The sequence below is a fragment of the Branchiostoma floridae genome, chromosome 15 (genome assembly GCF_000003815.2).
Source record: "Branchiostoma floridae strain S238N-H82 chromosome 15, Bfl_VNyyK, whole genome shotgun sequence".
NCBI lineage: Eukaryota > Metazoa > Chordata > Leptocardii > Amphioxiformes > Branchiostomatidae > Branchiostoma > Branchiostoma floridae.
Window position 1 is genome coordinate 1957941 of NC_049993.1, and position 13521 is coordinate 1971461.

General features: G+C 43.3%; 1 protein-coding gene across 1 annotated transcript; it reads left to right on the forward strand.

Moving 5' to 3' along the window:
- The first annotated feature begins 1172 nt into the window (after nt 1-1172).
- Nucleotides 1173-2210, forward strand: LOC118432147 (collagen alpha-1(I) chain-like). The gene has a single exon (XM_035843675.1). The coding sequence runs from the start codon at nt 1173-1175 to the stop codon at nt 2208-2210; it is 1038 nt and encodes a 345-aa protein (XP_035699568.1).
- The last annotated feature ends 11311 nt before the right edge of the window (nt 2211-13521 follow it).

A 13521-nucleotide genomic window follows, 5' to 3' on the forward strand; every position in this document is an offset into this window, starting at 1 on the left:
CCTTCTCCTTTCCGGACAGCACAGCGATAATTACACGTAAGCTTCCACGAATTTTGGTTGAATTCACAATTGTCCAACTGGCAGGGGCATTAAAAAAATCATTCTCAGACAACATACCCTTGATCGCTACATATCGAACGATCCCCCTTCCGCGCCGAAACATACATACAGCATTGTTGTTTTTACATACAACACAGGCCGGCATTGTGAATGGCGCGAAATGTCGGCTTCGTTTCAGAGTCCGTGATTTGTTTTGAATGAACCCCCAGCAATCTCCGCCAAAGCTACATGATTGAAAAACCGACCAGTCCAGATAATTTACCCGAGAAACAGAAAATAAAGTGAGAGGCGAGGTGTAACTCGCACGATCTGTACAAGTTGTGGTGCTATCTGTTTCGGCGCGAAAAGGGGGTTGTTCGATATGTAGCGATCAAGGGTATGTTGTCAGTAGAACAAACGAGGTCTACAACTGTGAATTCAACCAAAATTCGTGGAAGCTTACGTGTAATTATCACTGTGCTGTTCGGAAAGGAGAAGGTAAGAACTGACCCGAACTCGCTCTTGTAATAGTGCAGAATGGCACGGTGCGTGAACCTCCCCAAAAACCATTGTTTTGATTTCGTCCCGTCGCCGCGCGGTTCACCCGCTGCAGACAAGCTAATTCATGTTCAGTCTCCCGGGGACTATGGCTTCGTAGACAGCTCACAACGCGACTTACAGGTCCACGAAGTTAATTGTCAACAACAACGGACTGGCTTCCAGAATGGCGGTGTGATTTCCCGCCGAAGGGACCGAGGTTCACCGAGCAAAATGGCTGGCATGGCCAGAAGTTTCAATTCTGATTTGTGACGTCAGCGCGCAGGCAATCAGAACGAGGCCATTACGTCATCGGCCAGCGCGGCGGGAGAGGGGAGGAGAGCGCGAAGTTCAAACGTGTCTACAGGGTCATATTGGGCGGATTAATGTAAAAATTGACGTAAATCAACTTTTTAATGAGTAAACTACTGGAAAATAATGAATTGAAGATTTTCTGATGCTTTGCTTTAAAGATTTAGATTTCATAAGAAAGGCAACGTTTTTGGCTAAACTATGTTTGTATCTACAAGCTTGCATCATTTTTGGGGTTCCCAGAGGATGTCATTCATATAAACAAATCAGTTTGGCCTTAGCTAATGCAATCATACAATCACCTTCCAGGGCTTCCAGGGCCACCCGGACCTCCGGGAAAGACTGGACCTCCGGGATCTGGATTTATAGGGCCTCCTGGTCCACCCGGACCTTCGGGGGAGAAGGGGGCCCTTGGGCAAGCTGTTAATGGGTCTACTGGGCCTCCTGGACTACCTGGACTTCCGGGAAAGGATGGACTAAGGGGGCCAATTGGTCCTGGGGGGAAGGATGGTCAGCCTGGGCCTGCAGGGCCACACGGACCCCTTGGAGAGAAGGGAGCCACAGGGTCTCCCGGTCCCACAGGGAAGGTTGGGGCACCGGGTCCTGTTGGACTTACGGGGAAGAGGGGACCAATAGGACCTGTTGGCCCTGTGGGGATCGCGGGTAGGCCTGGGTCTGTGGGGCCTCCTGGAGCCCCAGGAATGAAGGGCCCAATAGGGCCAGCTGGCCCCGTGGGAAAGGCTGGATCACCTGGGCTCACTGGGTCTGCCGGTCTTCCTGGGTCACCTGGATCTCCAGGAAGAAAGGGACCTGTAGGGCAAATTGGTCCTATGGGAAAGGCTGGTAAGCCTGGGTCTGTTGGGCCTCCTGGGGCATCAGGAAAAGAGGGCTTAGAAGGGCCAGAAGGCCAAATGGGAATGACCGGACCACCTGGACCCCCTGGACTACCTGGATCTCTAGGACGAAAGGGACCTGTAGGGCCCATTGGGCCCCATGGTGTACCAGGAAAGAGGGGACCCAAGGGGGGAGCTGGCCCTCGGGGAATGGCAGGGCGTCCCGGGTACCCTGGGTCTGCCGGTCCACCTGGGGCGCCTGGAGCTAAAGGCGAGAAGGGACTAAGAGGGCCAATTGGCCCCATGGGAAGAACTGGTAAGCCTGGGTCAGTAAGAGGAGGAAAGAGAAACACAGGCCCGACTAAACAGACTGGGATACAAGGACGCAAATGGGTAAAGGGAAGCAAGAAACCAAATGTCATGATCCCACACAATGCTCCGTCATTTCACATTGGCCAAGATGGAAAGGCGAAATGGGTTCTTCAATAAGACAATTTGTAAACAACTATTTTGATTTAAATTAATTTTGAATAAATAGTTGTTTACAAATAACGACATGTTATGCTATGGATAATGTTTTTATTATATATTTAATACAGACAGTAGTGGTGGATAGGCCATACCTAGGCCATTAGAAGTCCCTTATAAAGTAAAAGGAACCCGTAGAATTACAAACTTAAAATGATATATATACTCTTAATAGTAATGTAAGACGGACTTCCCAAGCATTCACCCAGTTCTATTATACTGTAGACTTATAGACTTTCCTGAAAAGTTTAAATGTTTCTTTGACAAAAGCATGACACATGAGGCAGATTTTCGAGCAAAAAGTCTCCCTCAGGGTAATAGACAATATCATCTAAGGCACAGATGTTCACAGCTGACCCAATGTGAATAGCGGGACCACCCTGGCCCCTTGGGTCTGTCGGTTCTCCTGTGTTACTTAAATATCAGGGAGGAAAGTTTTTGACAAAAATGCCGCTGCTATCCCTAAACTAGTCGCTATTGGGCCCAACCTTATGTAATTTATTCCTGAGCACAAGAGTTAGCTAATACCCTAAAATCGTGACCATAGCGTGTTAAGAACACGAGATAGCAAAACCGGAAGTTGCGCTGCAGTTCCAAGGGAAGCCGCTATGGGGCTCAAAATCTAATCCTTTCCAGTTTTCATCAAACCCTACCAACACACAAGTATGAAACCAATCCACTCAGCCGTTCTTGAGTTATCTTGTTTACACACAGACAGACATAGAAACAAACGCAGGGTAAAATATAACTTCCATGACATTTCCTGGAGGTAACAAGAGCAAGATGAATGAGTAAGGTTTTTAGCAGCCGGATGGGAAGTGGAAATGGGTTCTAAGATAATAATATTTGTTAACAATAAATGTTCAATACATAATGAATGAATGTTGAATGTTGAATACAAGGTCTTGTTACACCATTTTACGTGTTTTAGTAAGTGTCTAATAAAAACGGATAGGCCTTACCATTAACAGATTGTAAAGTAGAGCAGTAACAGCTCATACAGTATGGTATTGTTTACACACTAACAATAATATGAACTCTTATTAGTGAGGTTAGACGGATTTTACCCAGTTGCATGAAGAGAATAAAAGAATGGCGAATGAGACAGTTTTCGAACACGAAGCCTTCTTCATGGTAATAGACCAGATTATCCCAGACACGTGACCAATGAACGTATGACGTAAGCAGTGACTGTGGTTAGTTTCTCTAAAGAACATCAGAGACCTGTTTAAAACTTGGCGTAACAATTTTTTATGTGAATTTTTTCTTTGTTTCATTAAGAATATTTTTCGTCGCGAGGGAATTTCCTTGCAACGACTTCGACACCGTTTTCCCTGTACTTTCATGACTTTGCTGTGCTATGTCCCATATATGTGTATAACATATAAAGAAATTCTATAAGAAAGGAGTCTCTAACCTGACAGATATATTCGTAGATTTTTCCAATCAAATAAGTCAATATCATGCGAGTTTTATTTCTCATGTTATGTACATGGGGTGATGTAATGTAAAAATTATCAACTTAAACAGTAAAGTAACTGCTGTTGCTTTTAAAACTTGATATGACATCATGCTGATACAATTTTGTAGCATCAAATGATGAGTAAACATAAACAACAATTACTGTACTATTCCTTTCAATGTTGATTCCATAAAATAGGAGTATTTATAATGTATCTATTGTAACATTCAAGTAAAGATTCTGATCAACAGCAGTAATAAAACTAACTTAAAGTAAGCTTGAGATTCAATTATACACCAGGCATAACGTTATGATTTTCTTCAATGTACCATACATATATACCAAAGATTGTCTAAGGCAATAAAATGATTGAATGTAACTGTCTGGTTCAAGTCAAAACTTTGTTGTCATAAGTAAACTATATCTAATAACTTCTTTGGGTTTAAACATGAATATAAGTAGAAAAATAACTTTTGGATAGATATCTTAAGATATATAAAAAGCAAATGTAGAAAAAAGAATGACGTACCCAATCGAAAACTCGGAATGCCTGTGGCCACACTATATATTACCGTTTAGGTTGTAGACAATAAAAGCTCCACTCACACAGGGAGGGACTGCTGATCTTTTTCATAAGATAACGTGGGTCCTCAACCATGTCCAGATTAGGGTAAATGGGCGGATGGGTGGTTGGTGCTAAAAGTGCGTGCTCGCGCTAACTTTGACTAACAGCACGGTGGGCAAATACGGGCTCAAAACCCCCCATGTCTAGCCGAATTCGAACCTTGTTCCATGATGTTTGATCTAACGCAATTCGAACCGAATCCGTGTTCTATTTGGGGTCATCTGCGGTCGTTGCCGGTAAACACTGCTGTCTGGCCTCCTTTTTTTTCAAAAACTACATTGAATTTGTTAAAAAAAAGTATTTTCACCAATATAAACAGTTTTCTAGACAGTACATCTATGCTATCACTTATTTTGGGACCTGTAATATTTAACGAAGCTACTGACGTTTGTGTTCGTGACCTTGAATATTAGAAGTGTTGTTTACACCGGTTTTGATTACACCCTACCGCTATCCGTACGACATGACATGCGTGCAAACATCGTTTAAGATCGGGACCAAGAACAGTCTAAGGAACGTCAAGGGAGCAACGTGTCCCGCTCCCAGAGTTGACGCCCTAACCTTAGTGTACCAGGCAGCTTCTCAGGGCCGGGTCTTCCAGCGTCTATCTGACGGAGGTCTGTTTAAAATTTCCTCAGCGCCAACGCGCTGCTTTGCACGTAGGCTCTGGAAGTAGCCTCCTTCCAGGCTAGTGAAGCTATGATCGTCAATGTCTTGTCGACTTACAGAAACCGCGAGGAGTCGTGTTGAACGAGGCTGGAGGTTGCGGAAGATTACAGGGTCCAATTTACTGGTGAGATGCTTCAAATCTGCTGGGAAGCAAAAATGTGCTTACTCAAATGAAGAAGGGGGGGGGGGTCAAGATGTAGATTGTGCCGAGTAGAGCAGGTAGCAGATTTTGGTTCCTGTTTCAAACGCTCTTAAGTTGATCGTCATTGTAGGCCTTTGCCAATAGCCCTGTGCTTTGTGCGTGAACACTACAGGGTGTGACTTCATATGTTGTATTACCCTTGAAATCTTGAATAACGGCTCAGGCCGAATGATGTATCAAGGTTAAATAAAGGTTGAAAAAAAACGTTCGTCAATATTATAACGTATAAAGTTCATTGGCTTCATTTGATAGGCTGTATTAAAGCATGTAGTCAGGGTTACTCAACTAGCCGAATACTACTGAGTATCACCAAGGGCTAGCCCTAGTAACCGAACAGTAATGTTGACAACACTGATTTACATCAACTTTGCAACAGGTCCGTGTAGTATGAAATCTAGTCGTATGCTCTAGTTTCTAGCCGCGCCTGACCTTGGTTTGAGGCTAACGTTTTAGGCCAGCCCGCCAAGGCTCATCATTTGTGCGCAAGCCCGGAAAATTCTATCGGTGTTGGTTTCAACTACTTAGTAGTTTCATGTTTACATTATTAATCAGGAAACACTAAAATGGCCTTCTCTGCTCCAAAAAGACTTTCATACTTTGGACTTGTTCCTCTTGGATAGAGAGTATGATCATCCGTGACAAATCATGCAAATCAGGACCTTATTTGCAAAATCAAATGGGAAAATATAAATACTTCACTCGAAAAGATTCAAACTATTTGGCGAAGGTTTGAGGTCGTTAAACTCTAGTTTAATCCTAAATTCATAACGAGTCATATTGAATACTGTAGGGTTGCGCGGCATCACATGCATTCAAACAACGTACAAGAGCAAAATGTTCAACTTACCTCATTTATGCCTCAAATGGAACGTCACTTATTTTCAAGACAACGGTAGTCATTTTGAGGTCGTAGAAAGAAAAAGTCCGTAACCGTATTTATACATTTTTGTCGTCAATCAGGCGGTTTAAAGTTGTCCTTTGTAATATGGTCGTGAATTGGTCTAAAAAGATGCATTTTCCGACTAAAATTGGACGACTTTACGCGCAAACACATTGTCCAAACTTAACGACCAATACACTCGCAGTGAAAAAAATTATAAGAAAGTGGGTGTGACGACACATAATCCGCACTGGAAAAGCAATGTTCTTAGGTGTGCTGAAGAACCATGAAGTCCCCAAAAAACACCAGTAGTAGGATCAGAGCCGTCTGTAAGATCAAATTCTCGCCAACTAAAGACGTAATCAACTGCGTGGCGGCCATCTTGCAATTCGTCAAGTTCAACATCCCAGCGGTCAAAGTCAAAGTATTGCGCAACAATTGCAACGGGTACAATGGGAGGCAAAGTGGAGTATATTGTATAATACAACTACATGTAGCTATATGGAAAGGTTGATATAACATTGATACTATAACGGTTGATTACGGCTTTACAAATTTAAAACAAAACACAGTGTACACTGTCAGACACCCATAAAGCCTCTGGGCCAGATCAAGTTCATGCCCATGTCCTGAAGGAACTCAGTTCAGTCCTCAGTCCCATCCTCCAGGTCATATTCCAGAGAAGCCTAGACACTGGCATTGTGCCCGAGGCTTGGAAGGAGGCTAACATAGCCCCAGTGTACAAGAAAGGTGACCGCTCTAAGCCAGAAAACTATCGCCCAATCTCACTCACATCCATCTGCAGTAAGATAATGGAACACATCATTGCTAGCACCATGATGACACACTTTCAGGCTAACAACATATTGTATGACCTCCAACATGGTTTCAGCCATGGCAAGTCCTGTGAGACCCAGTTGATCTCACTCACTGATGACTTGGCCGTCAACAGAAACAACGGAATCCAGACAGACCTCGTTTTTATGGACTTCGCTAAGGCGTTTGATAAAGTCCCGCACCGTAGACTGCTACACAAACTACAGTACTACGGTGTCAGAGGGAACACCCTTGTCTGGATACAGAATTTCCTGCTGGGCCGGTCCCAAACGGTTGTGCTTGATGGAGAGCGTTCGGACCCTATGCCAGTGACCTCGGGCGTTCCCCAGGGTACAGTGCTGGGGCCCATCCTCTTCTTAGCATACATAAACGATCTCCCAGAACACGCTGCAAATGCAAAGGTGAGACTTTTCGCCGATGATTGCATTCTGCAGATGCCCATCCATGACAGCTCTGATTGTAATAAGCTACAGGAAGACATAGACAACATCTGCCTCTGGGAACAAAGGTGGCTGATGGAGTTCAATCCATCTAAGTGTGAGGTTATGACCATACCATCGTCCAAAACACCCATCACCCACACATACAGCCTTCACAACCATCCACTAAACAAGGTAAGTACCACCAAATACCTTGGGGTCACCATCTCTTCCAACCTCACATGGGGCAGCCACGTCGACGCCATAACATCAAAGGCCAACAAAACACTGGGCATGCTCAGACGCTGCCTGCGGGTTGCCAGCACTGCGGCAAAGGAGAGGGCCTACAAGGCCCTGGTAAGACCCCACCTGGAGTTTGCCTGCAGTGTGTGGGATCCGCACACCCAAGATCAGGTGAGGAAGGTCGAGATGGTCCAGCGACGAGCGGCCCGGTATGTAACAAACAACTACCAACGAGACTCATGCTCTGTCACTGCTTTAATCAATCAACTGGGCTGGCAGTCCTTGCAATCCAGAAGGAAGAACGCCAGACTCATTACCATGTACAAAATCATCCATAACAACATCTCTGTCCCACATGCATCCAAACTGGTCCTGGCGACTCGATGCTCCCGCCGCACCAACCACGCTTTCAAGCTGCAGACCATCGCGAGCAAATCCAACTTCTATAGGCTCTCGTTCTTCCCTCGTACCATCCAGGAGTGGAATGAACTTGAGCCTGGTGTGGCGGAGGCGGGGTCTCTCTCCCAGTTCAAAACCGAACTGGGGAGGGCCCTGCTGCATTGAGTCGCCCCTACACGTCTTTGTATATATGTAAATAACACTAACTCACCGCACTCACTTGTCTTGTCCCTTGCACCCATCAGTTGTTTATGTTCCTTTTGTGTTTTGCCTTTATTTTCCCTGTGTTTTAAGGCACTATCACCCGTAACTAACAAACATGCGCACTGCTATTAATCCCCGTCAAGGGGGCTGAGCAGTACAAAAAGAAAAAAAAAAGAAGAAGAGACAAAGCCAGAATGTCGCATCAGTCTACTTGTTAATAACAAATGTCTAGTACAAGCTACACTTAGGCTCTATGCTATACAAATAGTAAATCTCGAACAAACTTAACTGAGTTTTTTTTCAATACATTGAAAGAAGACACAATGATGATCTTTGTATCTAATACATAGATTGTTATGTTTACATTCATCACTAGTTACTAGCTATTAGTGTTCTGTTTTACATGTATATATATGTATGTATTGTACGCTGGTGTAACGTTACAGGAACAGTGTTGTGACGTCGACATGACGTAAGTACATGGAATATCTCTCTTTCTGTCATGGATAATGCTTTACACTTTATCGTCTGCATGAATTAAGGAGGACATTTTATCACGAAACGGTATTCACCCTTTACACCTACTTCGCAAGTGATACATTAGGTTGCTTTATTTACTATGGTGTCATATTACTGCGAAATAATTCCTTTTTAAATCTAATTTGGGACCCAAAGGCGTGATTTTTATCGCCCCAACCTAATGCAGAAAAGATTTGAGATGATAACGCTGTATATTTTTGACAGATTCGGGTAGGAAAGTTTTGGCATTCCAGCGAGTTTTGGACATGTACGTTTAACGTTTGTTTGTTCTGAGTAATGCAGTCGGCGGTTCCCGAAATGAAGTTTCGCCTCTTTGAGGATAGTATATAAGTGTAGTAATAAATTTTATTAAACTGTGTTCAACGGTCAGACTTTTTTAATTGATCATTAGATTAGTGACCTTGCAATAGGAATCATCTCAAGCAGAACTATTTCTTTATTGGATTGTTGTCTATTAAACTTGCATACTTAAGCATCATTTAAAATTGGACAGCATCAGACCGTTAAAAGTCTTTTTAGTATTACATCCACGCGCGCATAAACTTTTAGCTGTTTAAAAAAAAATGAAACCATGCTTTAAATCGTTAATTTAAGCAGCTGCAAATATACGTCTTAATTTTTAAAGAATATACCGGAAAATTTAAAACAAGAAAACAATTAAAAGAACAAAAATATTAACGATCATTTGGTCATTTTTGACAGTATACGTCCGTTTTCTCAATATATTTTGTATGCTCATGCAGGTTTATGTTTTATGCATTTACTAACAGAAAATTAAGGAAGATGGATGATGTATAAAGGTACATAGCGACAGTTAATTGTGCCGTCTTTCTTCCGGCCGGTATTTTGTACCCCCTCTCAACCACGCGCCCGTTCGCCGTGTAATTCCGCGGCGTGTTACAATAACGATATTACGCTTTTAGCAAGACAAGAGTGGCAGAAAAGTTACACAGAAGAAGCGGCAAGGGTAAGCTATAAACGTGTCGGTATTACGATAATAGATGTTAAAGCCAGGATTTCTGTAAAAAGGCTTCTAGGAAGCACAAAATCTAATCATCTAGTGGTCTTATAAAAGCTACTCACATAGCAAAGATCAATTATATATCCTTCTAAGCATTCTCATGTTGTGCTTCCGAAAACATAACGAATGTAACAAAATTTTACAAGCTAGCGACAGCGACTCTAAGCCAGTGGCTCAGCGACGAGTTCGAAATTCTTGGGTGAATAGGTGATGCCATTGATTCCGGTGGTGGAAGGCTTGGCAGCGCCCTCTGGCAGTTTGAAGGTGAAGTGTTAATCACTTTTTTAGAAGAGACGCTGATCAAATATTGTTGCCACGGATTATTGGTTTAATTTTCTACTGACCCAAGCGTTAGTAATGATGTTTATGGAGACCATTTGTCGACATAAGCTTTTGTTTCTATTCATTTCTTTAAGCTTGAGTGGTTATCAATTCTTCTTCGTTGAGAATTCTACAAACAAATCTAGCAATAGAGAGCTGCTTTCATATGAACTCCACATAATAGATCCAAGTGCCTTGTCATATGTTACTATGAAGCCGCTGCATGACATCGACAGCAAAAGTTTGAAGTTTAACTTTCGACGCATCTTCTCATGTCTGGTTGCCCCTTGCATATGCATAGCAACGGCCTTGGTTCTTATGGTTCGTCCTTCACGCTGCGTCAGCACCCCATACGTGCCAGTACGGACGAGCGACACGCCTGCCCTGTACAGCCTGAACGTTTTCAAAAATACGTGGCGGATGTGGCCTACAACTTGCAAGTACGGCGAGTTGTGCCCTTAGCATAACTTCGGCACTGGAGATCCGGTGAGGTAGGGGCCTGAAGCACCCAAGTACACCCAGTGCTGAGAAACTACCTCGATACTTTTCACTGAGAGGGCAATTTTTAACCTTACTACCATAAGTGAATTTTGCCTACCATTGCGAGAGAGAAGATATTACAGACGACAGCCAATCCTGTTGGGCCGGGTTCTTAGGTGTGCTGAAAAACCATGTAGTCAACAAGAACACCAGAAAAAGGACAAGAGACTTTGACTTTGACAAGAGCGGCCTGTAAGATCAAATTCTCGCCAACTAAAGACTCCATGTACTGCGTGGTAGCCATCTTGGAATTTGGAAAGATCAACAATCTTGACGGGGTTTACATCAGGTTAAGGACGTTAGAGTAGGCCTATCTATTTAAGGTCGAAGGTTACAGGATTTATTCGCGACCCCCAGAGTTAACAACATTGGGCTAAAAAAGTAGTGCGGTCAAAATCTGGAAGCGCCTGTAAACACTAGAACGTGATGGACAGTGGAGCATGAACTTTGCTATATGGGAGTATAAGGAGTCGACATTTATGCTGTATGTGTAAGGTCATGATGTTTTTCCATTTGGTGTATGAATGCGTGTGAATTTTACAGCTGCCTGCCTCAGTGAGTCAGCTGCAGTTCCTGACCCCGCATGGCCCCATTTCAAAGTGGGCGTCAAATTTACTTTCCAGTTATTTTTGTAGGTTATATCCTCGAATTCAACACATTAGTTTTCCGCGCCTCAGAAGTGCACCCTGGTATGATTTTATCAGCGTCGATGTCAGTCACCTTGTGGTCCTTAACCATAGGATTGTCCATAGGCCGAAAACTGTGCTCTGCTACATTGAACCACGATTGGCCAGGAATTCCCAACAACCTTCTACTCTCCCAAAGTCTCATAGTATGTTGACTATTAACGTTAGCTGACTTGAAATGAACCATTTTTTCATCGTCAAAACTGCCGTTGCCATAGCAACCATTGCTATAAGAGCCGCCTATGCTTAACTATGGGACTTAGCGTGGAATTACCATTGGTCAGCAACCCGTCCCACAGCCCCCCCCCCCCTTTCTGTCACAAATAACCCTAATACTAACCCCAAATGACTCAGAACGTTAAAATACACACCAAGGACTTCCTTTTAGAACAGGCAACCAACCGAAATTGTATATTTGTGCGGCTAACGGGACCACTGACCGACCGGCCTTGCACGGAGCCTACCCATATGCAGGGTGCAAAAGTACAAAATTGACGATGTCTCAGCAACCGCTTGTATGTCTGGGCAAAAATTTGGTACAGTTCTATCACTTGACTAGTTTCACTAGACTTAGAAGAGATAAAGAACTTCGAAATTTAATTCAAACAGAGAAGAAATGAAAGTCTTTCACAGCATTAATCGGAGGAGGGGGGGGGGGGCATTTTTACATTTTTAGTTAGCGGTGATTTAATTAAACCTCAAACGAACGCAAACATTTCTGCATTTACAGTGTAAAGAACAATACCAGCTTTTTATTCACCTTGATCTTCGTATCAGTTTTACCGTTGCATTGCACTGTAGGCAGGCCTTTCATCATAGCGAAAGTTGTTGGGCTTATATCAATTATGATATGCTATGGTCAAGATTGTTATCGAAAGATAAACCGACTGGAAGACTTCCCCTTAGTCTTGATTATGTACGTACGACTTCCTTTGTGTAAAGACCCAAGACCTGCATTGTCATGGTTTCAACGGCGCGTGTTTGTATGTAGCCTCTTAGTACTATTGTCTGTTATTGGTTGCCATACATTGTACCCTGTGCGATTGTTGAGCAATAAACTCATTCATTCATTCATTCATTCATTGTAAATGTACGGACGGGTGGCAAGGCGTAGTCTGCGACATCCCCAGACCAGGTGTTTCAGCGACGACGACACCTAGCGACCCTTCTGATATCTACATCTCCTCTAACATCACAATTCAAAGGTTTCGCTGGTGAAGCCAAATGGATCTGTGACTATATACCATGGTGCTGTGTGCCTACGGTTCTAACTACAAGGAGGGGGGGGGGGGGGCGCATTCACTTGCAGACATCGATGACAATGGAGAAAGGGTGAAGGGATATGGAGTCATTCTTATGAAATGGATGTTTGTAGAGTCTTCAGAGACCGGCGAGTACAGATACCGCGCTATGACGGCAACAACCCCTAATCAGTCACCTGTAAGATCAGACCTTTCTCAATGGAGCTCCTGTGATTCTTATTGAGTAAGACACTATAGCTATGACATCTCTTCAAAAGGTCAGTGATAGGAGCAAATGCAAATGAATGCTCCCTCCCCCCCTCTCCTCCTCCATGACATGAAAGTTAACATAGTGGGCTAGATCATGTGAGGGTATACACTGTTAGATAAATTTGCAAATGTTGTTTTTGTTTTCACAGATGGGTGAAGATGTAAAAGTGGGACTGAGTGCAGACAAGCTTTCGCCCCCTCCAGAATAATGAATTGTCCGACAAAAACTTGTGAAACAACACGTAGCCGTTGGAGTTATGCGCGCTTTGTGAGATAATGTGCTAACGTAGTGTGATTGAATAACGTGAACATAATTAACTACGTACAACGTTGGTTCCTATCTTTGCACCCATTATCTATTTCTACTGATCTGTGTAACAGTTGAACTCTTAACATAACTTCAACAAAAATACGTTCATAATGCGTTTGATATTTCAAACGTCACAGCTTTCAAATCCATCCAATCGGATACCCATTGATCAATGACAGTACGAATGTGATCTCGCTTCGAAAACTAGCAAAACAACCCGTGAACAATGGCTGGTGTCATCACCCAGTACACGGGTGCCCATAGGCACCGATGACTAATTTCGCCGAAGGTCATTTCCTTATGATAGTCAACACATAAGGCTTTAAAGGCCTCTTTTGGCTACCATTTTTGCTAAATACGAAGTGATTTTTTATTGCTGTTGTAATCAAAGTTAGTAAACGCT

Bases quoted from the DNA above. Each gene is read 5' to 3' on its own strand.
- LOC118432147 (XM_035843675.1), top strand. From the start codon at position 1,173: ATGCAATCATACAATCACCTTCCAGGGCTTCCAGGGCCACCCGGACCT.